The sequence below is a fragment of the Accipiter gentilis genome, chromosome 2 (genome assembly GCF_929443795.1).
Source record: "Accipiter gentilis chromosome 2, bAccGen1.1, whole genome shotgun sequence".
Classification (NCBI taxonomy): Eukaryota; Metazoa; Chordata; class Aves; order Accipitriformes; family Accipitridae; genus Astur; species Astur gentilis.
Genome location: NC_064881.1, coordinates 18508453 through 18534612, shown reverse-complemented (window position 1 = coordinate 18534612; position 26160 = coordinate 18508453). Strand labels below are relative to the sequence as shown.

The following is a 26160-nucleotide window of genomic DNA, read 5'->3' as shown; positions in this document are numbered from 1 at the left end:
AGACCACTGGGGATAAATGTTCTTTTATGTGCTAGGCAACCAAGAAGCTATAAAGCCATTTGATTGTACTTAAGAAATATATTTAGCAAAGTAGTGTCTGATTGATTTTAGGATCCTACCTTAATTTTAAGAAACAACTTCAGCACTTAAGACAGATTCATTTCAGTTGTATAAGTACTGCTGAAAATGTTTTCTCATAATCTGAAGACAACAAAATTCTGAGAGCAAATAAAAGGAGTCTGGGTCCTCTTCTTCCTTAGTTTACAATCAGTTGAACTGCTTCACATCAATCTCATTTGATTTCATACCTACAGCAGTCCTTTTCCTTGAATCTTGTCATCTGCCTGATCCTTTCATTATGTTGGCATTTTTCTTTCTCATTATTGTTTTTGGTTACTCTGTCACCCTTTAGGTGATTATTTTTCCTTCTAGGTATTAAGCAGGATATAAAAATTAAACCTTTGCCCTTAGTTTAAGGCTCTTTTTATCCATCATGCTAACTAACCTCAGTCTCAGCAGATAAATAGCTCACATTTTAAAGCAGAGACTATTTGTTACATTTCACTGCTTGAACATCTGCTTCAGGCTTTGAAACCTCCTTTTCTTCATTGTCTAGTTGTGCTTTTACCCCCTTCTCTGGGTATCAGCAATGCAGTAGGTACAGAGGATACTGAAGATCACCTTAAGCTTCTTCAGCAGTTTCTCTAGCTAAGCAGTCTCCTCTGGCCCCTTCAGTAGGAATGCTGAAGAATATGTCCTGACATCAAGTACAAGACATGGGTTTTTTTTCTCAAGTTCCCGGCGTACCTCATTTTAAACCTCAGGTCTGCATCTCTTATTTTTCTCCTTCTACTCTCCATGCCTTTTTTTAGGATGGCATCCACTTGTCTTATTTAGATTCACAGAAGGTGAGATATAACCTACTGTGCCAAAGTATCCTCAAATGTGATTTTCTGTCTCATTTCCATTTTCCTGCAGAGTCCTGCTTTCATGTGTCACCAGTTTCTGAAGAGGTTTTGTGTTCTGCAGATCAGCTTTTCAGTAGTACAGGGAAGGGATATCAGGGTGGTGATTATCAGTGTGGCTTTTAATGTACAGTTTTGAGTTGTCAGATCTTGTTTTCAGAATAGCCTTACAAGACAGACCTTGGATAGAATGAATCACCGTGTGAAGGCTGAACAATGTTGGGAGAAGGAAAAGTACTTGGTGAAGAGAGACATGCACGAGCTATGGAACCTGTATGAATTTTAAAAAGAAGGCTTGTTGTTAATCATACATATCTTCTTTTTCTGGTTTCACATTTGCCAGCAAAACCAGGTTTTACTTCCCCGTAGCAGTATTGCTTTGTCATCACAGGGTCACTCCAGCAGATAGTCTATTGTTGCCTCCAGTGCCAGTGTGCAAGTAAAATTGCTTGCTAAAGGAAAACAGCATGGTCTTAAAGCTGTAATGAGGTGTTACTTTGGCTGCTGCTACTTTAAATTTTTCAGATCTGAATTTAGATTCATATTTCACAATGTATTTAAGCAACTGCCTAACTTTAAGCAGATGAGTAATCCCTGTTAAGTCGGTGGAACTACTTAAAGGTTTGAAGTTACGTGCATAAATATCTTACCAAACCAGAATATTCAAGACAAGAGAGCATATGCAGACTCGGGTTTTGTTTGTTGGGTTTTGTTTTGCAAATATTTAAGTTAGTCAATTTTACTGTAATTATATTTTTTTATGCTAATTGTATTTGAGATGGCAGAAGATCTAAAATTGATGGCAATTTTTGAATCTTTTTTTTTTTAAAGAGTTCTGCATAGCTATTATTATTTATGTGCTGCACTTTCAGCCTGATAGGATTTTAAGACTGAATTAAGTGTCAGAGGAATTTGTGCTGTGAAGTCAAGGAATTTATGCAGAACATCTACAAAAAAAATCTATTACTGAATTTGCTTTGCTGTCTCCTCTACCTACAGCTGAGTGATGCACTGAAAATGGCTTTGATCTTCCCCTGTACACTGTAAAGCTTTTTGGCTAAATATCCAGTTATGTTGACTTTACTACTTGCAGGCCTCCAGAGGACTACTGATTCACTGAAGAATTTAAACTGGTTTTAGGTAATGCAGACCATCAGTTTCTTTTCTGGCTCTAATGAAAAGTAGTCATTAGCCAGCAGATCCATCAAGTGGGAAATTTCCTGGGGTTTGCTTATTTTACTGGAGTTGCGTATCATGCAGAATAGTTGGCTTAGGCCTTATCTACATGTAAGTTATGGCATTTTAACTATGCTAATAGTTTTCTTTGGAAGCAGTGTTATAATTTAATTAATATGACTTATGAAAAGAATAGCTGAAGATGCCTTTATGTCATATATCTGTGTCTACACTGGGCTCAAAGCATTGAGAGAGTTGGGATTGTTCAGCCTGGAGAGGAGAAGGCTCTGGGGAGACCTTATTGCAGCCTTTCTATATATAAAGGGGGCTTATAAGAAAGACAGATAGAAACTTTTTACTGAGGCCTGTAGTGACAGGATAAGGGACAATGGTTTTAAGCTGAAAAAGCATAGATTTAGATTGGACAAAAGGAAGAAAATTTTTCCTATGGTGGTGGTCAGACACTGGAACAGGTTGCCCAGAGAAGCCATGGATGCCCCATCCCTGGAAGTGTTCAAGGCCAGGTTGGATGGGGCTTTAAGCAGCCTGGTCTAGTGAAAGATGTCCCTGCCCATGGCAGGGGGAGTGGGACTAAATGGTCTTTAAAGCTCCCTTCCAACCAAAACCAGTCTGTGATTCTCTTGCTTCAAGAAAACGGACAAAAATAATCATCAGACGGGTAATCAAAATTGTGAAACGGGTGTAAAAGCTATGCACTTAGTAGGATTTAGTGGATTGTTGTTGGTTTTTGCTTCCTAATCATGGTTAAAGTCCTATCTGCTATATAGCCTTGTTTCCCAAAGTTAATGAGACTGTTTACTTATCACCCAATTAGTAGATTTAGGTCAATTTTGTTGTTATTTCTTTTGACTAAGAACAATAATAGAGTGGTCCTAAAGATGTTGATGTGCAGGCTGCAGACTAACCTACAGGAAATGAGGCAGCTGTTGAAAGCCCTGGTTCCACCATCCCTGCCCTCCTTCTGGCCATGAGTTTCCATTCCCTCCCTCACCCTGACTGTAGCATTTGTGCGGTTGTGTGGTGAGCCTAAGCAGTATTTTTGATTTGACCAGGAGGAGAGGATCTGTCTCCCCAAGGGTTCTTGGTGGGGGCTCCTCCAACACAGGTCCAAGCGTGCCAGCAATGACTGGCCATGGACTGACGCTTACAGCTGTCTTGGTGCTGTTGGGTATTGCAGGGTGTCGGGCGATGACTGTCACTTAACAAGACATGTCTCTTGTCTGCGGGCTTCAACTTTGTTGATGGTGGATGACTTCAGTTCTAGAGATAATTTGCTTGACCAGAAATCTAAGCTTTGACTCCCAAGCTGTGACTCAAAGTTGAAGAGAAACTAGATGTTCACTCCTAAAGTGGTCTTTTATGGGTAGAAATAGGAATTATTGGCAGGTATTACAGGAAGACTTGCTTGTTTGTTTTGCATCCTACTTGCATTTTGCTTTTCTTTGATCTTTAGTTTGTTTTCTTTCATAACTTCTAAATGATGAAGAGAGAAAATAATTCAAACTCGTGGAGCATGGTTGTTTATTTTATGTTCTGTAGCTGCAAAGATGGTTGCAATCTAAGAGGTCTAGAATACGAGTGTTGGGGAACGCTGTAAAGGATTTAGCTGCTTCTCCCATATTTAACATGCTTTGGGGCCTATGTCTCAAGTGTTCCCCCTTTGCAGGAATATTTTCATTAAAGTTTTGGTTGTGTTACTTTAATATTTAATGATCATAGAGTGGACTATGTACTTCTGGAAGTGTAGTAAAAATGTCTTGTATAAGAAAGATGGAGGCATCTCTTCCTCATATTTAGGATTTTGGAGGCCACCTTGCAGATAGTCTGTTGTTCTCAGGCTGCATTTAAACTGTCACTGAGCACTTTAAACTTCAAAACTATACAGTTTTTCTTTTGCAGTTTGTCATGTAATCTCTTATGAACTGTAAACATCATAAATACATGTAGCATTTTAAATTAGGAAAAAAATAAAATACAGAAATATGGGCTGGCATCCAACCCTCCACAATATGAACTAAGCTTTTGAGTCTAGTGTTTCTCACCAGCTGCTCTGTCTTCAGAGGTGTCTGGTCAATAAGAAATACTGAGTTTAAGTGCTAAAGAATAAATACTGAGTTTAGGTGCTAAAGAAGAATTGGGGGCTGCTGATTCAAGTCTTAAATGTTTTGTGTTTGTAGTCTCTTATTGCTGGAAGGTATGCAGTGTAAAGATGCTGACTATAGAATGTCAGGGTGTGCTGTGTGCTTTAGATTAGTGAATACAACATACTATTCTCAGAAGCATGTAAAGCAAGTAAGTGAAGAAGGAGACTTCATGTTACCTTGACTGTCTCTGTGGAGCTTAATTTGTGGAATAGCAAATTAATTTACTGAGAGTAGTGATGATACTTAAGTCAAAATAAGATCATCCATTATAAGGAACCTAGCTTTTGTTATACAGCTTTTATCTTTTCTTTTTAAAGGCTGCAGCCTGAAAAGTGATAATATAATATTTACTCACAATAGGGTACAATGCCTTTCATACAATGTTTCCATCCTGAAAACCTGTGGATTCACAGCACATTAAAGACGTATTGATCAAAGGCTCCTCTGTGTTCAAACTAGAACCAAGATAATTGCATCTGTTCTAAGTCATTGTCATGGTTTAACCCCAGCCGGCAACTAAGCACCACCCAGCCGCTCGCTCACTCCCCGGCAGGTGGCATAGGGCAGAGAATTGCAAGAATAAAAGTGAGAAAACTCGCTGGCTGAGATAAAGACAGTTGAATAGGCAAAGCAAAAGCCACGCATGATAGCAAAAGAAAACAAGGAATTCGTTCACCACTTCCCATGGACAGGCAGGTGTTCAGCCATCTCCAGGAAAGCAGGGCTCCATCATGCGCAATGGTGACTTGGGAAGACAAATGCCATCACGTTGAACATCCCCCTTTCCTTCTTCTTCCCCCAGATGTATATGCTGAGCGTGACGTCCTATGGTCTGTGGCATATCCCTGTGGTCCGTTGGGGTCAGCTGTCCCAGCTGTGTCCCCTCCCAACTCCTTGTGCCCCCCCAGCCTCCTCGCTGGTGGGGTGGGGTGAGGAGCAGAAAAGGCCTTGGCTCTGTGTAAGCACTGCTCAGCAGGAACGAAAACATCTCTGTGTTATCAACACTGTTTTCAGCACAAATCCAAAACATAACCCCCTACCAGCTACTGTGAAGAAAATTAACTCTATCCCAGCTAAAACCAGCACAGTCATGCATTTTGTTTTTTCTGTAAAAGATTCTGTGTATGGACAGTTAGAAATTGGGGTCCTTGAATGTGAAATGACTGAGGGTATGAGAAACAATTTGTGGTGGGTTGACCCTGGCTGGACGCCAGGTGCCCACCAAAGCCACTCTATCACTCCCCCTCCACAGCTGGACAGGGGAGAGAAAAATATAACAAAGGGCTCATGGGTCGAGATAAGGACAGGAGAGATCACTCACCATATACTGTCACGGGCAAAACAGACTCAACTTGGGGAAAATTAACTGAATTTGTTACCAATCAACCAGAGTAGGGTAATGAGAAATACAACCAAATCTCAGAACACCTTCCCTCTACCCCTCCCTTCTTCCTGGGCACAACTTAACTCTTGGATTCTCTACCCCCCAGTGGTGCAGGGGGACGAGGAATGGGGTTTATGGTCAGTTCATCACAAGTTATCTCTGCTGCTTCATCCTCCTCAGGGGCAGGACTCCCTGCACTCTTCTGCGGCTCCAGCGTGGGGTCCCTCCCACGGGACACAGTCCTCCATGAACTTCTCCGATGTGGGTCATTCCCCCAGGCTGCAGTTCTTCATGAACTGCTCCAGCGTGGGTCCCTTCCACGGGCCACAGTCCTTCAGGAGCACACTGCTCCAGCGCGGCCTTCCCACGGGGTCACAGCCTCCTTTGGATACCCACCTGCTCCAGTGTGGGGCCCTCCCCAGGCTGCAGGTGGATATCTGCTCCACCATGGACCTCCCTGGGCTGCAGGGGGGCAGCCTGCCTCACCATGGTCTTCCCCATGGGCTGCAGGGGAATCTCTGCTCTGGCGCCTGGAGCATCTCCTCCCCCTCCTTCTTCACTGACCTGGGGGTCTGCAGGGTTGTTTCTCTCACATGTTCTCACTCCTCTCTCCGGCTGCAGTTTCTGTGTCCCAGCAACTTTTTTTCCTTCTGAAATATGTTATCACAGAGGCGCTACCACTATCGCTGATGGGCTTGGCCTTGGCCGGCGGTGGGTCCATCTAGGAGCCGGCTGGCATTGGCTCTGTTGGACACAGGGGAAGCTTCCAGCAGCTTCTCACAGAAGCCACCCCTGTAACCAGCCCCCGCTACCAAAAACCTTGCCACACAAAACCAATACACAATTACTACTTCAGCTTTCCGTTTCCTTTATGAAAACCCACAGTGTGCAACTGGGGGAAAAAACATAGACTAAAGTTTGAAGAATGACGTGGCAAATGATCAATTACTTGCTCTGTCATGTACATTGTTGAGCTCCTAGTGAATGTCCTCAGACAGATGGTTAGAGAGCGAAGACATATATGCCTTCTGTTTCCTTTCATCGTTAAAGTGAGTTGGCACATCTGTATGTATTTTACAAGACAATGGGTACTCTAGTGTGCACACTACATGCTTAAACACACACATACTCTCCCTCTTCCTTCTGAAAGCTAACTCTTCTTTAGTTCGCACAAGATCAGAGCAAATGTCAGAAGAAGGAGACAGAAAAGTACATAAATTGAAGTTCTGATAAAGTAGAAAACTTTCAAAGTACATACTTCATAACTGGAGATGCTCCAGATATTGCCCTGTTGTCTGAAATAGTATACACGTGCTCCTTTGGAAGAAGCAGCAGTGTGGTACCTCTATTCACTGAAGCTCTATTCATCTTGAAGCAGAAAGGCATGTACCTGCAAACTTTGCTTTGCTTAGTGACACAAAGCAAAATGGAACTATGCGGTGTGCTTGCCACAGAGGGCTCTTTAACACACAAAGGCAGGATACAGCCTAAGCGCTGGAATCTGTGGCCAAAGCCAACTCATACATAAGGTGCAGATTCTTAGTGGAAAGTTAATTGAAATTCAAAGCAACTTAATGAAGAAACTGGTAGGTTCTATCAGCCCTCCCAAACAGATCTGAACACCCTTCAAAATATATATCGTAATTCTGTGGAGGTTCTTGCCATGATGCAGGAGTCACTTGGTAAAACACTTAGGGGATGTGTTAAAGAGGTCCGGCTAGACAGTTAGAGTGGTCCCTTGTCATCTTAAGATGTGTGAGCATGAAGAGTTACTGTCCTTTTACTGGTACTTTTTCTTCTGAGGCACAATTTCCTAGAAAGTCTTGGAACAACCTGCAGTTCCCATGATCCTTCTGAGGAAGATGTCTTCCAGAGACAGGTTATTCTATGTCAAATTAGGTCTGGGCCTACGTTCAACATTGAAGAGGAAGTGTGCTTAAATATAACAATTGATTCACTTGGAAATGAAAAAAAAGAAGAGGAAGAGATATCAAGGTTGTAAATTCTAAATATAGATCGGAAAACTCAGAGGGACACTCATTTAGATTTTTCTTGGTTTGTTTGTTTTGGTGTTGGGTGGAAAAATATCAAGGTATTTTGTGCCAATAACATAAAATTCTTCCTGTCTTCCTTCTTTTGTACAAAACCTTTCACCTCCTTAGCTTGGAGGAAATATTTGAATGTTTGAGTTTATTTTTCTGTCTTTAGTTATTTCTTAGTATTCTTGTTGACTTTTTTCTCAATGCAATGCTCCCTGTCACTAGCTGTCAAAAGTGATATTTTACGTGGAATGGATTTTCTTTGTATTTCCCTATTTTTCCCTTTTCTCTTGAAGGGCTTTGTTTTTCAGCCTTTGCTTTTTTGTTTTCTCTCCTTTTTAATAATTGTCCTTGTCCTGGTTTCAGCTGGGATAGAGTTAATTATCTTCCTAGTAGCTGGTACAGTGCTATGTTTTTGAGCTAGGTATGAGAAGAATGTTGATAACACACTGATATTTTCAGTTGTTGCTCAGTAGCGTTTAGTCTAAAGTCAAGGATTTTTCAGCTTCTCATGCCTAGCCAGCAAGAAGGCTGGAGGGGCACAAGAAGCTGGGAGGGGACACAGCCAGCACAGCTGACCCAAACTGGTCAACGGGGTATTCCATACCATGGGACGGCATGTCTAGTACGTAAACTGGGTGGGGGATTGCTGCTCAGGGACTAAGTGGGCGTCAATCTGCAGGTGGTGAGCAATTGCATTGTGCATCACTTGTATATTATAATCCCTTCATTATTACTATTGTCATTTCATTAGTGTTATCATTATTCGTTTCTTCTTTTCTGTTCTATTAAACCGTTCTTATCTCAACCCACAAGTTTTACTTCTTTTCCTGATTTTCTCCCCCATCCCACTGGGTGAGGGGGAAGTAAGTGAGCAGCTGTGTGGTGCTTAGTTGCTGGCTGGGGTTAAACCACGACAGTCCTGCGTTTTGTTTTTCACTTCTTCCCCAGTTATGCTCTCTCTTGCCTTCAGTGTGGTTTTAGCCATAATTTAGGGACCAGCATCACTGTAACTGTGACAGTTTTATTCCATTCACTGTTGTCTCTCTGATACTGTTTTTTCTCTTGGAGCTGCAGTAAGAAATGATCAAATAGTTTTAGGGAATACGACAAAACTTACTAATGAATTGTTGAGTGTTACACTGATCGATATCAAGGATTATTGTGATTAATATTAAGCTTGAAAGTTGAGTCGCCATCTGTCTAGCTGCTAGAGACGCTGATTTTAACTGGACATTATAATACAGCTTGTCAGGCCATTGTACTCACTGTTCAAAATATAATTACATGTTTGCAAATAGCAATCTAAAATGTAAAGATGTCCAGTAAGCTTTTTTTTTTCCCTTGCTTTTTTGGTATCAGTGATACAGGCAGAGAAGCCAGTCCATAAAATCTTTATTAAATATAACTGAGGGAGGATATTGGCTTTCTCAGGGCCGTCGTGAGTTACGGTGCAGGAATACTCTTCCTTTCCCTGAGCTCTGTGATGGTCATGGGCGTTGTCATTCATTCTTTCTTTGAAGCTCAGACAAGGGGCATATAGCCTCTTTCTCAATAGCTTAAACCCTTTCCAAAGGTGGGGGGTTGGTTTCTTTCGTTGGGTTATTTTTGTTTGGTTTTGTTGTTGTTGCTTTTTTAATAAGGGCTTTGGCCCAGATCCACAAAAGGCTTAGAATTTAGCTACTTACCTCAAAACCCAGTATCCTTAAATGTTTAGGCTGAGGCCTAAATACTCCTGTGGAAATGACAACTATTATTTAAAAGGTCTCGCCTATTGTTTCTCTAACGGGTGAAGTGAGGAGCAGGCAGCTACGTTCCTTTTTGCAAGCAAATAAGTAAATTGCAGACTGGAGGAAAAGGTTCTGGATTATCACTTCTGATCTGACGCATGGGCTTGGCTGCAGACCTGCATTACCAGCCTTCGTGCCGAGGAGGGACATGACTGGAGTCACACCTTAATCTTCAGCACTTCCTGGTGAAAGCCACATTCGTTCAGCATACTCAGTGCGATGATTGCCAAACGGGGGCACCTCACTCCCAGCCTGTGCCGCATCAGGAGCTTGGGACTGGGGAAGAGCAGTAAGGCTACACAGCTTGCTATGGCAGCGTCCGCCGCTACGACATGGAGCATCCTTTCCAGTGAGCTGCTAGTGGGTTAAGGGATGTGTTTTTAAGGCAGATCAAAGTTTCTTCTCAGAGGAGAACTGGTAAAGCTCCCTGAGAAAATAGAGAAAGCTATACTGTTTGTGTTTAATTATTTTTCTGTTTATGGATTATACTGACTTATTTAAGACTAGGTACTGATCCCTACTTCATGACTCAGAGAACAAGAAACGATAATGCGTAATTAATTAAGCTGTAAGTACGGTTCAGTCTATTGAAGGGAGCCCATTTGTACCTATCAGTTCTATTAGCAGGCATTTTAAAATGTGACAAAAAATTAATGTAATTGAGATTAAAAGTGGCTTTGTCTGGATGTAAATCTTAGCAACAAGATAAGCCAAACTTTTCTAGGGTAATGAAAAAAGATCTTCTAATTTTACAGAATATCTTCAACGATACGTGTTAATAGTCATTGCCATCCTTCCAACAGCCATACTGTATTCATAATGTACCTGAAGTAATGTAGCCACTGTTGGAAGTATATGAAATGAATCTTAAACACAGTTTCATAAAGGATTTGGTTTAAAAAATTCCTTTAGTAACTAACATGCAGAAGTAAACAGGTTCTTTTAGGAAGCTTTTGGGTTTCCTTCTGCTTTCCTTGCAGTAATAGGAACATTTCTGTTTCTAAATTGGCCTAAATATTTGGCTGAGGCCTGTGATGGTGGGTTAGACAAGGAAGAAGAGGGGCCCCAGCTTCTATTTCTGAACACTGGGCTATTATAGGAAGAAAAACTTTACTTGTCCTTAATGATTTAGAGCTTTTTTGTAAAAGATTTATCGACTATAATCTGGACTATTAGAAGCAGTAGGAGCCCTGTTATCCATGTTAGCATGGACACATTAAATTAAACTTGTTTCTGTTCTTCCTTAGCTGTCTTCAATTATCTGTGCTCTATTTTGGCCTATGCTTTATTATGGAAACTTTTTTCTTTCATGGGCTCATAGGGAGCCCATGATCCATCATATTTCTTTTTGGTGCACCATATTAGGTCTCTTGAAAACTTTTGCAATCATCGATGGCAATTTATAAAAGCAAAAAGATCTTTGCCTGTTGTTGTGAATGATCTGGTGTGTCACAAAGATTTATCATCAGCATCCTAAAATAAAGAAGATATTTTGTAATCATGGCAATGTGGCATTCGAAGAAAGGGAGTCATCTGTTTCCTTTTAACAGTTGGTTGAGTACATAAGAGTAAGGCTTCAAGAAATGGAGTCTGGCTAGATTAATATTCCTTTCCAGTATGTTATTTTGGCCTAAGTTTTGGAAACCTCTAAGTTTAATTAGCTTGGCAATTGCATCTGCAGATTCTAGTCTAAAGAGTGTTAACCCTTGTATCCTTATTTTCAAAATCTTGCCTGTGTTTTTACACGTCAGAAAACCAACTGGAGAGCTGTTAACTTTTGTGAAAGCAATATATTATTTCTGAGACAGTGATGGAGCCCTGTTTTGAAAGAAATTATCAGATCCTGCCATATTTCTTGTCTTTGAAACGTCAGCTCAGCCAAAATGTTAAAGAACATCGGGCTCCCACCATTTAGACATTCGTATTAATACTGTTTTTAGAGATGAATTATCAAAACAAGATGAGGTTACTCATTAAGTAAATATCTAACACTTATAAAATTGTAAATGCCAAAAAATACAGTAAAATTTTCTGTCCTAATTCAGTACATACCAAAGAAAATAATTACTTCGTTAAACTGAGGGATGCCAAATATTTGTATCTAATATTTCAGTGCAGAGGTCAGTTAGCTTGGCTCTTTCTTTTGAAATTCAGCCATGTTAATGTAACAGATTTTAGGTCAACACTGATGCGTGGCGTTTGTTATCATGTACAGTTGGGTAGTTTATGTGAGTGTTTTGAAGTCATCTAAATACCAACAGAGGCAAAACTGTTTCCTGGATATGTAAGTGTGTATGCAGCTACAGATACCTGTATTTGAACCTGCTTATCTGATTCCAGAATAGAATAATAAGTGACTGATTAAATTGAGGGTATTTTTGGGTAAGGCACTGATAGCCAATGTACTTCATCTACCATGTGTACTCCTTTGTTGTCCAAGTACTCTATTTTAGGCTCTTATAAAATAACCTAAACTACACCACAACCAGTCAGAGATTTGAGGTTATACTGGTTACAACACATTCCTAGGAAGTGTAAATGCAAAAAAAGCCCCAAACTCCCAGGATTTAAAAAAGCATTTTAAACCAGTGAAAATTATAACTTCTCAGCACCACCATCCTGGAGGTTGGCCTTTTGATAAGGAAGTCTCCTGGGCAGGCAGCACCTTTGATGATTAATTTATTTATGCTCTTTCTCTAGTCAGTCAGTATACACTGGAAAGATAGTGTTAGTGAACTTTTTGGAGAAAAGAGAAAGAATATAGCTTAAAACCATAGGAATATATACACACACGTTTGATTTTTTTGAAAATTTAGTGGAGAAGGTCCATGTTGCAGCATGCCCAAGAGTTCAACAGGTGATGGTCTTGATGGAAGCTTAATTCCACATTAAAGAGATGAAAAACAACTTTCCACTCACAATGTTGTAGTCTGACGTATCCTCACAGTTTAAAATGAGGTATGGAGTAAGAAATAGTTTCTGGATCCAGGGTTGCTTTTAGTCTTAGTTTAGATTTCACTTAAATGGTAGGATGACAGTTGTCCTTCTGTGTCTTTACTGATAAACAAAAAATACTAGAAATAATCTCAGCAGGGAAATTACTTTACTTGCTATGTTCTTTTGTATTTTTATTGTATGCTGGGAATGGGTCAAGCCATTGAGCATTTGGGGTCCTGGATAGGACACTTTATTCTGCAGTTCAGCAGCAGCAAGTGGGTTGTAATTCTGGGGTTTAATTCAGTCCCCAGTCCTTAACTTGGCAGAACCTGGTGACTTTCTGAGGTAATCTCAGGTGTGAATAATCTCTGCCACTGCATTAAGTAGATAAATCTGGGAATAGTGCATACATATTTCTGCAAATAACGCTATTTCTGTAAATGACATTGCCACTTTTAGTTGCTGCTGTTAAATCCAATCTTCAGAGAAGCTATTTAAGTGTATTTATAGAGGGTGATACTCGGGCTCAGTGCACTGAATGGAGCCGTGTGCTGGGAGCGTGGCACTGCAATACCCCAGCTCACAGGGCTTGGAGCCCACCAGCTGCTGGGGTGCAGGGAGGAAGGAGGGGGCACTTCCACTGCTGCCACCTGTCCTCTTCCTCACTTCCAAGAAGTAGACCATTGACTTCTGTAATAATGAGAGAAAAACGGGATCGTAGATGTGACAACAGAAAAGACAGGCAAAATGAGAATGGGGAAGAGAAGCAGCCAAGGAAAAGGTAGTAAAACGCATATTGAAGTATTTGGCAAAAAAATACATACAGAGATACTAGACTTCTTTCTGTGCAGCAGTTAAATATTATTCTTGGTGTGTTGAATTTCGTGATTTTTGTCCTTGCTCCAACTTAACTGAGCTGGGGGCAATTATTTCTCAGGCAGTACTTCTGTCTTACAGAAGTTGTATTGGGTGACAAAAATGCTGACGTACAAAAAAGAATGATGGAGAAATGTCAAATTAAGAGAAATGAAACTAGTATTAATTTTATGTATTATTATCGCCGTTTGTTGCTGTTCCTAAATCCATCATGGTTTTTCAGCACTTGTTTTACTTTCGTGTCCATGAAAATTTTATACACTGGCTGCTGTTACTTAATCTTCCAAGGGCAGACTTCACTCAAAGCTTGAAAAGCTCCATGAAAGTTTACCTGTATTTGGTGGTTTTGTGAGAATGCAAAGCTTGTCGTAGAGCTGGTGTCTTACTGATGCTTCCTTACCATGGGAAGGTCGGGCAGGTATGTGTGGGATGGGAGAGCGGCTGTGCTAACTGGAAGTTGAAAACACTGCAAAGAAGAAATCGTGGTGTTACCGGTGCTATTACTCCTGAGCGAGTAATTGAGCTTACAGCTTTCTGAGGGCTTTTAGCTTAAGCTCTGGGGACATTTACCATTTAAGCGTGCTTCCAGCAGCGGTAGTAAATATGAAGCTAAACCACCTGAGTGTGGTGAGCGGAGTGGGGCATGGGGAGGCGTGGGGCTGGCGTGCGGGCGGGTGGGCGCGCGGCCCTTTCCAACCGAAGGGGAGCCGAGCCGTGCTAACGAGAGGGCTGGATGTCAGGGAGGTGGGCAACGCTGTGCTCTCAGATTGCTCGCAGAGAATAAACGTGCTGAGAAAAAGTGCAGCTGTGCTTTTTTAATATGCACTGCAGGAGATTTCAGCAGCCTGATGATATATCGTGCATTAATGTTGAAAAGATAAACACATTTGGAGAGCACAGGAAGGCCTTGTGTTTTTATGTTAGCAGAATGCTTCCTAATGAATAAGAACGTGCTGCTGGCTTCACAGAGCCATATGGCAGCTTTTCTAATTTTAGTTCGGTGCAGATGCATAATTCTGCCTTGTTTTACCTCCTAAAACCTTCCTGAGATGTTGCATAGTTTTTTCCTGTAAGACTTGATCTATAGTTTCTGGGGGAAAAAATGTATTCAAGAGTCTAATAGCTTCTTTCCTCTGGACAGACGCACGCAGTTTGATGAAAGAGCAACCTCACTACATAATCGCCTCCCTAAAATAGTAGCTAACTTTATTCACAGGGATGGGATAAGCTGGTCTTAAAATTGATTGCTGAAATAGTTGCCGTTTCTTAGGCACCAGTCTTTTGAAAAATTACTTGCTTTCAGGGAGAAAAACCAACTTGTGTCGAGGCAATGGGAGCTGGGTAAGAAACGTGCATGTGGATCTCAAGTTCCATGTGAGCCATGGATCGTAGTGCTTTGAATTACGCAGCTACAAGGCAGAGCTGCTTTCCCTGTGGTTAACCAAGCATCAAAATAACTTACACGTTCTTCACTGCTTTGCTTCATCATGTGTAGTGATCCAAAACTACTCACGTTACCAAATACAAGGTTTCTTTTTTTGCTGTTTTTTCTGGTTTTTATTCAAGTCGATATATTTGAAGGTATTTTTTGTATAGCCTTATTTATGTTAAAAACCTCCTGTCTGCTACCACAGTCAATATCATTACTTAGCAATAGTTACTAAATCTAATATTTCAAATGTTATTAAATCTAATATTTAAAACTGTAATGTCCACTAAAATTTAGCAGTTTACTAAGTATACTTTCTAATATATGTTAACATTAGTTTTTAATATTGTATCTACCCTTATCTTTGGCCAGTTACATACTTTTACTGTTTCCTTGATTGTTTGGATTTTGGTTTTGCATGGCAGTTCAGGAGAGATCAGAAGGGCCACACAGGGTAAACTTAGTCACAAATATGAATGAGGCAAGACAAAAGAAGTTGGCTAATGCATACAAAAAAATGGAGAAGATAAAGTTGTTTTCAAGACAGTTGCACTGTGAAATTTAATTGCATGTTTAAACATTATATAGCATTTACAATCACTTTCAAGTGATGTTGCTGTTACTGTTATAAGAATCTTTCTTGATTTGTGTGATTTTTCTAATGTGCAGAGTTGAGCTTTATAGTATCTCTTATAATAAATTTCTTTGCTTATATTTTTAACCTGTTGTTACATAAACGAGGGTATATGGTTTGAGATGGGTGTGGCATTTCAATAGCAGTTCCAGAAAGTTTTGAAGAACAGGAATTATATGGGGGACCTGCGAAAACCTGTTTTAAACAGTATAAGATAATAAATTTGATTCTGCCTGTTACAGTTGTTTTTTCCCTCTCAACCTCTTTCCTCAGCAGTTTGTAGAGCACGGGTGCTGGCCTGTCCAGGGTTTCGTCAGCATCTCTTCTTTGCTCCTTTTGTTCTGTGAAGAACCTTAGGTGTTTCTCCTCTGAAAAATAAACTAAATGAGTGTTGATGCAAATTTCCTCTTTCAGGTTATGCTTCATCTTTTTGCAGTCCCTACAGAGGCTATGGTTTTGTTCTTTACTTGGAAAATGCATTTTGGTTTTGCAGAGAGCACCAAGGGGAAAGTATTTCTGCAGCTAGTATGATTAAGGAAGTTGGAGTAGAGCTTGAATACAGACAAAGAGAGCTTTTCTGGTAGTTCAGTGGGACCTGCCTGCCCATCTGTAGGAAGGGAGGGTTTGAAACACAACCAAGAGAAGGTGATGCCCGTCAGTAGCACTTCTGAGTCTACTGTCAGAAATCCAGAGAGCACCGACATAGCTTGAGTTGGGAGGATGGAAAACCAGGAAGGCTTCCTAAGTTAAAATGTGGCAGGAGAGTTCAAACTATTGCTTTTGGCTTCTCTTTCTCTGACTTAGGAATTTCTGTTAAACTAATGTGATTTCACAAAGGTTCGCTTTCAGAATATGGAATGAGCTTCAAATAAAGCTTGAGGCTTTCCCACTGATAAATTTGTCAGAAAATATTTGTGAGGGGTTTTTTTTTTTCCTTCTTTCTTCTGTATAGTAACGCAGAAAAGTAAACACAGTTTATGATCACTAGGAAGATGCCCAATTGAAAATATTAATATGTATTTTAGTATATTACTGCTTATAAAGTTGTAAAGATACCCGCAGTTTAAAGTCTAAATTACACACGTCACTAAAATGCTACATAATTGGGTATATATATTCTTTGTAGTATCTCTCTCAGGAGTACTTCTATTTTATTTAAATTTTTTTCTCTCTCTAGGCTAAACTCTTAATTGAGTAGAGCTAATAATTATTTCATGTGCGTGAAGTTTATTCTGCTGTAATTTAGACAAAATATGCTTGATCCCTGGTAGCCATATTCATAAGGATGGGACCAGTTTCTAATTCAACACTCCGCCTCCAGCAGAGAATTCCCTGGGCGCGGGTGAAGCCATGGGAAGCCCCTTTCCACCCTGCTCACTTCCTCTGCCAGCACAAGGCTGTATTTCTCTTTCAATACTAAACCTCCGCTCTGCTTTAGCCCCTGTGCCTGTAGGATGCCTGGTAACGCTTTCCTGGCGTTTTTACATTTGAACAGGGGCATCGCTGTTCTGGGAGGCAGCATCGCTGGAAGGTGTGAGCGAGATCAGGGAACCGGCTCCCGCTCTCCGTGTTAGTGGCTGCAGTGGAAAAATCTAGTGGCTGTGGTTAGTCACAGGGTAATACCAGCAATTCCCATGGGGCTGGAAAAAAGGCTTCTGAGAGGCTTTGCAAGGTTGGCCCTCTGCAACTATTTTCCTAACCCCTAACATTCAAAAATCATTAATCTAATGTAGAAATAATAAACTCTCTGTGCTTTTGATTTGTTTGTAGGGCCCCCAGTGAACCTAAAAAAGATAGGAGAAGTAAAAAAAGGAAAAGTAAACTTTACGTTTTTGTACCACTACTTAACACCAGAAACTGGAACTGTTAAGAAAAACAAAAAATACTGACTCGTGATAAATGCGTGAGTGTTGTCGGCACTAGAAATTTGTGTATCAGTTGTTGGGTTTTTCCAACCTTCCTGCAACAAATTTTTGTTCTCAGTTAGCCCCGTGTGCTGTATCACTGAAGAAAAGATTTGCATTTCAAGACGTTCCCTGTGCCTGGCTGTCAGAACGACACCGCTGACAGGATTTGCACTTACTTTTCCTGTATGTGCTGATAGAGTCTTCACGAGGGGCTTTGTAGTTCAGTCAGAAATGGATAATTTATTGCATAGTTGAACATTGTCAGTAGCTGCAGTTTATAACATTGACATAATTTACTGCTAGTCCTACTCAGAGGCTGTCAGAGGCCATGGTTTCCTATACAATGCCACTTAAATGTAGAGGGAGCTGTGGCCTGAATGTGGAGCCTCTTCTAAGCTCTCCGACCACTTAACTTCTTACAGATCCAATTATGAAGTCCATAATTTTGGAGCACTTGTGATTCATAAAGCTTTTCAGAATGCCTGACCAAACATCATGAGTAGTGTAGTGTACGTTGTCGCCATCACTGAGAGAAGCAGGTAGGCAACGTTTGTGTCTAAACAGCATTTTCATATTTTCTCCATTCATTGCACTTTTTCCTTGAACAAGTGCTGTGTTTATTGATCCCACAAAGGTGTTGGGCCCTCTATGGAAAAAGGTGTCTAAGGGAAAGAAAATGGAGAGGTTGAGTGGTTGTGAGGGACAGCTGATGATGGAATGGAAGCGGTCAGGGATCAGAGGGTCGAGATGGAGAAATGGGGAACCAGAGGGGAAAGCAGCTGCTGTGAGGGACTGGATGTGAGGCTTGGAGAGGTCCTTGGTCATACCTGGTATTGCAGCTTCTGTGTTGATAACTTTTATAGTAATTAAAAACTTTCTCCTTTTTCTTTCTATAAAACCTCACCTGTGTGCATAAAAAGGAACAGTTATTTTTTATAGACATGTTATTGGTCGTTCATATGAACTCCGTGGTTCTAAGAGTAAAAAAAACTTCAGCAAATGTTTTGTATTATGTGATAATAATTAGTAAAAGTAGTCTTTGTAAATTGGTGAAATGAGGAAACACCGTGTAATGAACGTGCTTGCATACTGTTGCTGGACTGTATCTGCAGCCCTCCATTTCTAGCGCATAGAGAGTAATTCCTTGTTCTCCCGATACTCAAGATGGTATCAATGGCTGAAGCAGCGAGGGGATGAAAGCAGGAAGCTGCTATCCATATCCATTATAATATTTTGCAGTGTGAAACCAGGGATCACTTTATGCTACCAGGAACAGATGGGAAACAAATATCATCACCAACTTTATTAAAAGCTCAACCCTATTTTTAGAATCTTTAGAATTCTTTCGCAATTTTGAGAACATATTTTCAGTATTGTACCGTCATATGCTGCCAACTCTGCTATATTGTAGTATGGGAAGGATTGTTCAATTTTTTCCCATTACACCTAATGTCTGCTTTTTGCCAAAAGAAGAAGAAGAAAAAAAAGAAAATCCCACTGCAGTCCACAGTCCAAGCCAGAAATACGAATTTGTATGCTGGTGAGTTTAAGTGGCAGAGGAAGGGTTAATTGTTATTTCTAGCAGATTATGCTAATCAAAGCGATTTTAAAAGTATTCCATTAGTTGCAACAGTCCATTTTCAGAACAATTTTGTTTCATCATTATTCACAATGGTGTTACATTGTGTATGAACGTATCCTAAGAAGACCGCTAAGATTTTCCTGACTCCTTTTTCATGAAAGCAAGAAACTGTAGAAATCTAGGATGAGACAGCCCGAGTGACGAAAGCCTTACTGCCAGCAAGTGATTGCTTGTGGGAGGACACCCAGGAGTTCTCAGAAGCAGTTCCTTTACTGTATGTCTAAGCAGCGTACATTCACACTGACCTTATAACCTCTGCTAAAGAGAGAGTTCAGAGGAACGTTGGCTGCAGTATTGCAGATCTACAGATAGTGGAAAATACTGTACATTTAGATACATTTCAATTTGTATGACTGATGCTTTAATTTTCACTAAGGGTGATTTTCCACAGGCCCTTTGCTTCATCCGCACACGGTACTTTCAGTAATTCCTACAATGAATCCTGTTCTGGTTTATTGTTGTAGAAGGCATATATTCTTGTTATCATAATTCCAGTGTGCTTTCATGTTTATTTAAATAATCTATTGCATAATATTAAAAATAAAAGATCTTTAATTATTTTTAATATTCTAGATTGCAGTATAGCCCTAGCTTTCACATCATTGCTCGAAAAATAATAAGAATGTTTTGAGTATAGAACTAGCAACAAAAAATTACTCGTTTCATTAATGTACAATGTAGAATATTTATTTTGTATAGTGGTTTTATTACTTGTATTACTTCTCCCTTAAACACCAATATCATTCTTGGAATAGAAAAAATAATACAGTCCATTACTTGGTAGGAATTATAAACCCTCTTGATTTGAAAGTTCCAGTATGTATGAATATGCCTTACATTTAGAGTTGGGTATGATCTGTGATACTGTATATAACATATTGTAATATGTGTGGCATTATGCTCCAGAAACCTTAAATCATTATTTTCTTGCCTGTGATTTTCAAATACAGCACTTGAAATTGTATGTAGTTCTAATAACATACTGGTAAATAAGGCAGTATGAAAATTATGTGATAGTAAAAATGTGGGTGGAGGCATGGGAACAGAAATGAGACTGCTGTTTCTCAGTACTGAAACAGTAGATTGCGCACTTATGTTTTTCCTTCTAAATATAGCAATCATGGAAAATTGTGCAGCTGTAAGCTTTGCATGCTCTTTTAGATCAGTCTTTTAATACACCTTGGTCCTGGCTTTTGCTCATTGCACCTTCATAAAGAGCCCTTGTCTTTGCACAGTGTTATGTTTTGTAGTTTAGTAAAATGTCTAGCAGAGAAACAACATTTGTGTCATAAAACTTCAAAACTGAGAACCAAATATACTAGTTATGCTTCTGTTGAATCATTATGGGAGACTATTTAATCTCACTTTCAGAATTGTTGCACTGCAACCATTTCATAGCTAGTCTCAATACGCTGTGGGCTCTTACTGTGTCACTTAGCACTGCTCTGTCATTTAACACATAGTTTTCTTTATTGCAGAAAAAGCAGCAGCTGCTAATGAAGATGAAGTGCAAAAAGCAGATGTATCATCTACGGGTCAGAGTGTCATCGACAAGGATGCACTTGGACCAATGATGCTTGAGGTGAAGAGCACAAAATTCCTTTAAGCCAGTTCTGCTCCCCCCTAGAATGAAGAGCAATGTAATGAAATGAAAAAGTGCAGTCAGAGGTTGCTGTAAAAGAATGGTCAAGAGAGACAAGCCATCCTGGCTACTTAGGATTATGTCATTTAAGAGCAGGCAGCATATTTCTATTGGATTCAGTGATGAAACTCTTTAACTGGGGGTGAGGAGAGGCAGAGAAAGAGGTAATTCTGCTTTGTAACACAGACAACTTGAGGGGCTTCAGCTGGTAGCAAGTCTTGGGTGTCTGCATGTGCATGTTTTATTCATTCTAAACCACGACAGGTTTGGAAGACCTGTTGTACCTAAACATTGACTTACATATACGGTACTATACACGTGAATAATACTTCTTCTGAAATTGCATGTCGTTGCTATACTCTTCTAATGGTTTGTCATTTTAGCACTGACAGCATGACTCTTCCCTCTAAGAATAAGAAAATAATCCAGGAGAGCCTTTCAAGACATGTATTTCATTTTGTTCAGTTAAGATTTTTGTCTGATATTAGCTGTTATTTTGATATCCCAAAAGGCTGCATGGTTAACACCTAGCTTCTAAATGTATTAATAGTAATGTTGGGTAGGTATGTTATCTGGTATCGTAATGTCATATGCTGCCGGCCGTCCTTCGGCACTACTGCTTTATCTGCCTCAGCTCACTTGCAAACTGTTTATTCCTGTTCTAACTGTGGACTAACCTGTAAGGAAGAATAAATGTTACTTTAGATGAAACAAAACAAACTCTGAATCAAGCTAAAGGAACCAACTTTGACAGAAGCATAATTATTCCATCATTTCTGAATGTTGCAGGAACAAGATGCATGTTATAACAGTTTTAAGTATTTGCACTGTTTTTCATGATTTGTTAGATGAAAATATAGTTTTCTGTACTACATATGAAATAAAGACTCCAAAATCACAGCACTAAACATAAGGAAGATTAGTCAGGTTGGAGTGAAAACATTCTTCTTTGAAAAGTGGGGGTAACAAATTAATTGATTTAATTTACTGTTTATTATATGTGTTCACTGAATTGAATGTTGTTGGTTTTGCTATCAAACAAGGTTAAACATTCATTTCTTACATTGCTATGTTAAAATTTATCTTTAATTTCCTATTAATTTAATTGTAAGTACCTGTTTTAATCACAGGGAAAATAAGGATAAGATGATTTTTTTTTTTTCCTGGCTTATCTTGCATGATTGGCTATTGCAGCAAACATGGCATGTAAAATCACCCGTGTGTTCCATTATTCCATTTAATTTAGTTTTCCTTTGCAGTAAAACCATTGCTTATTAACAATGAAAGATTGTGGAACTAAATTAATAAGCCATGGTCCTTTTGCACCAAGAAACTTAAAAGGACTGAAAGTTGTTATACGTTTGTGTTGAAAAGACTACAGATACTTTCTTTGTGTCTTTATCTCCTTAAGGAAATGCAATTAAGTTATTTCATCTTTACAGAACCCCTTTATACAACCTCTTCAAAAACCCACCCTTTTCCATTGCCGAATAATAATTAAAATGGCTATGCTGATGAACAGTTTATTAGTTGATTTGGTTTAGAAATATAATTGTCTGTTTTTATTAAAGAATAAAACTGAAGAATCCCCAAAATAGTGTTTCCAGCTGAAGAAAGGGAGTAAAATTCATCATACAGCTGCCTCTGAGGAATATTTTAACAGATTTCTTGGTTAAAGCATAAAGTAGATAAGAAGAGAGGGTGAAAAAGTAGTCACGAGAGAGCTGACAACATCTCAAAGAACATAAATGTATTTTCCGTTCCAGTGTATCATCTAAAATAATATCTGTTCTCTTGTTTTCTCTTCCAGCATGTTGTCCATTATTTGTTCCCCCATTGTCCCAATAGCTCTGAAGAAAAGTTGTTTGTTGTGGTGGCATACAGCTGGGGACAGAATTAAGAAATTATTGCAAAAGTAGAAGTTTCCAAAAGATATAAGTGGCTTGGTGCATCAAATTGCTCAAAAGCCTGCTGCTGCTTACCTACAAGATTATTTTGTTAATAGAATAGAAAGAAATGGGAGACTGGCATATAAGGCCCTGTGTTACTCCAGGCTCAGATGACCACTTCTGTGGTCAACCCAAGAAGCAGCTGTGAGGAAACAGCACAGAGCACTTGCCAAAGAAGTTGCCATAGTAGGAAACAGTAGGGAAAACTGCAGATTATTGTGGGATGCCAGTAACTCTCATAATCTCTTGCTTGCCATCTCTGCCTTTGAAAGTTTTCTCCAATAAACATCTGCTATGGTTTTGGTTTTGCAATCCCTTTGAATTGATGTAAGTGTGGACCGCTGCCATGCAGAATGGTTCAGCCAAACCCACACCCTTCTGCCAGCTCTGAATGCCATGTGGTTTCATGGTGGACCAGTTCAGGGGACTGATGTGGCTAGCATCTTTTTTTTTTTTCTTTTTTTTTTTTTTTTACTTGCATTAGTTTTCAGCCAACTCAGTTCTGTGGTCTAGCTCTTCATATCCTCCAACAGTACAGGGAGCTGTCATGATGTAGAAAGGACTAAACCAGAGACCATGCTTACATTGGCTTCAAGCAGTGGTGAAATGCAGCCTAAGACATTAATCCAGAACAGAGATGCTGATACAAAATTGTATTAAAGCCTCAATTAATTAAATCTTGTAAATCGTTGTTAGTTAAACTAAATACTAGTCAGCAGGAAAATGTCATGAATGTTATGAAAGCAAATGGAAAGGAGGGGCCTCTCCAAGAATGTAAATTAAGAGGAGGAATCAAGAATGATCAGAAACAAAAAGAAGGCAATGATAAAAAACAAAGCCAGAGATTAGAATTTGTGACAATTAACAGGAGAAAAAAAGACCTAGTTTATCTTAATTTAGAGGCACTCAGGAAAAGTATATACCTGTACATTTATTTGTGGGTTGTTTCATTTTTTTATTTAAAAATAGAACAAACAAAGCATTTTGCAACCGTTGGCTCAGCCGCTCTGCTTGTGCGTTGTGCTTTCACTATCCCTCCCCTTTAGCAGACTCCTTAACTAACTTAGTTTGGGAAAGACCCCTGGAGCTTGTGTAGTCCCACCTCCCACTCCAAGCAGGTCTGGCTAGAGCAGGTGGCTCAGGTCTGAGTCCAGCCAGGGTTTGAATATCTCTGGGGAAGAGATCTCACAGCCTCTTTGGGCAGCCTCTTCCCATATCTGACCACCTTCATGGTGAACAATTTTTTTTCTTGTATCTCTGTGAAGTTTCCTGTCTTGCAACCTGTATCTGTTGCATCTCGTCCTTTCCTTGTGAACCTCTGAATAGAGCCTGGCTCTGTCTTTTCTTCAGCCTTCTGCTAGGTGGCTCAAGACAGAAATAAGACGCCTCCTTAGCCTTCTCTTTTGTAGTGTCTTGATTTGCTAACTGCTCAGTAGTGTACAATATTTTAATACGTATTTGTAGCCTGAGGACTTGAGAACTGCCTGCTAAGACCAACACGCAGGTTGTACAGTATCCAAGTTTGGTCATATCAAAAATCCTGTATGCCTGTATATGCTTGCTAAGGCAGCTCCTCCTTGTTAGACTTTTGCAGTGAGGCAAGTTCACGTTTAGTATGGATCCACGCGCTTTTAATTAACCCATAATGAATCATGGATTGCCTGTTTTTCTGACTTATTTCTGTCCCTGGAGATGCAATAACTAACAACTGTTCCAGTGATTTCCCACCAATCCTTAGAGAGGTGAATAAATCAGGCAAAGCTGCAGAACTCTGTATGGGTTAATTGTTAATTGAATGCTTAGACCAAAAGCTTTGGTGCTTTAAGTTTAAAAGTATCCCCCTTTATGTGCTCACGTGACATAAAATTAGAGGGATGTATTCTGAAATATTTCTACCATCCACAATCATGCTTGCATCTTAAGGAAAAGAAAGTTTACATGAGAAGTTCTTACTCATACTCAAATTGTTGCTTTATCCTCATCAGGCAGAAGTGATGTAGTATTTGGCTTAGGTTTCAGATAACACACAGGAGATATCTCAGAAAGAATGCTGCAGCTAGGTTTTCATCGTCACAAGAGGTAAGGGGGGAAACCAATCAGCAGAAATGACTAATTTAGACACTTCCGTGCAGAAACTTTTAAGTCCTTTGGAATACCGTGGAGCTGAGTTGAAGAGGTCAAAGTCAGGTTCCTGTTCCCTGTGTGGATCATGTGTGGACTGAATTAAACTGATGTCAAATTAAAAAAAAATGAAAGCAGTTCTGGGAGTAGGGACTAAAGCTGCCCCATCTGTGCTGCTGACTGCCTACTCTCAGCTCTCTTTGCCCTTCTCTGCTTTTAATCCCTCGTGTTCCTGGCTGCATGGGGCCTCACTGCTATGAAGATGCACTGCTGGGGATGGGGAGAGAGCCTTTCTCTTTCTTTCTGCCAGTGTTTTCCTTGCCTCATGCCAGCACATCTTGTGATGTTTTCCTGGGATCAGTCTCCCTGTGCTGCATAGAGGAGTGAACAGGCTTTAGGTTTAGCAGAAAGAGCTTCTGGTCCAGGTTTCTGCCTTCACAGGCAGGCAGATAGGTAGCAACCTCTTCCATTATTTTTGTTTGTTTGCTTGGGGCGGGGGATTTGAGTTGTTTTCATGTATGGGTTTCATTATTTTGCAAGGTGTGCACCTTTCTGTGCTTTTACACTGGTTTGATATAGGTAAAATTAGATGCTCGGTCTGAAATGTGTCCTTTGCTATTACAGACAAAAATACAAGAACTGAGATGGATGCAGAAAGACTCAGCTATGTCTTCTGAAGGGAATATTTATTTTCTGGGTATCTTGTTGTTAATCTGATTGTTTGGTGTTGTGTTTCTCTCTCTTTCTCTCTCTTTTTCTCTTTCTCTCTCTCTTTCTGCCTTTTTTTTTTCCTTTAGGCCCTAGATGGGTTCTTCTTTGTAGTGAACCCAGAAGGTAATGTTGTGTTTGTTTCTGAGAATGTGACACAGTACCTAAGGTACAACCAAGAAGAGCTGATGAACACAAGCATATATAGCATCCTGCATGTAGGGGACCACAATGAATTTGTCAAAATCCTGCTGCCAAAATCTTTAGGTATATATCTTTTCCTCATATCATACCATTACTTATTTAACTTTGGTTTCATAAATCAGCGTTTCAATAACTTAAGTTAATGTCCTTCCACTACTTACAGTTTCATCATATACACTCTATTTATTTTTAATGTATATATAGGCTGTATGAATGATTAATATTATTCTCAAAAGCATCCTCCACTCTTTTCAGATTCTTCTTTGTTAAAATTACTCTTAGTAACTCATGTTAGCTGATATTTTTAATGGATCTCTGGAGTGAATCATTAAAAGACAGAATTAGCTATATGAACTCTGTTAGTTCTTTGTCTAGGCTGGGTATTCTAAGAATGGCCCAAGAAAGGCGGAATATAAGAGAAAAATCAGAAAACTCCTTATGCTACAATTCTTATTTCAGTGCTTTTAGTCTCACCAATATTTACCTCTATCTTTCAAAAACTGTTTTGGTTAGTTGCAGCCATTTTTTGATTCATATTAATATTGGTTTTAATGTCATTGGTTTTTTGAGGACATGAAAAGAAAGAGAAAGT

At 39.7% G+C, this 26160-nt stretch overlaps 1 protein-coding gene across 6 annotated transcripts in view; it reads left to right on the top strand.

Moving 5' to 3' along the window:
• The window catches only part of NCOA2 (nuclear receptor coactivator 2), a 199144-nt gene that overhangs the window by 122151 nt on the left and 50833 nt on the right, over nucleotides 1-26160 (top strand). For all 6 annotated transcript variants that reach the window (XM_049818258.1, XM_049818282.1, XM_049818240.1 and 3 more), the window contains 2 exons: nucleotides 20423-20526; nucleotides 25454-25631. In XM_049818258.1, coding sequence (XP_049674215.1) covers nucleotides 20423-20526; nucleotides 25454-25631 — 282 coding nt within the window. The remainder of the gene's footprint in view (nucleotides 1-20422; nucleotides 20527-25453; nucleotides 25632-26160) is intronic.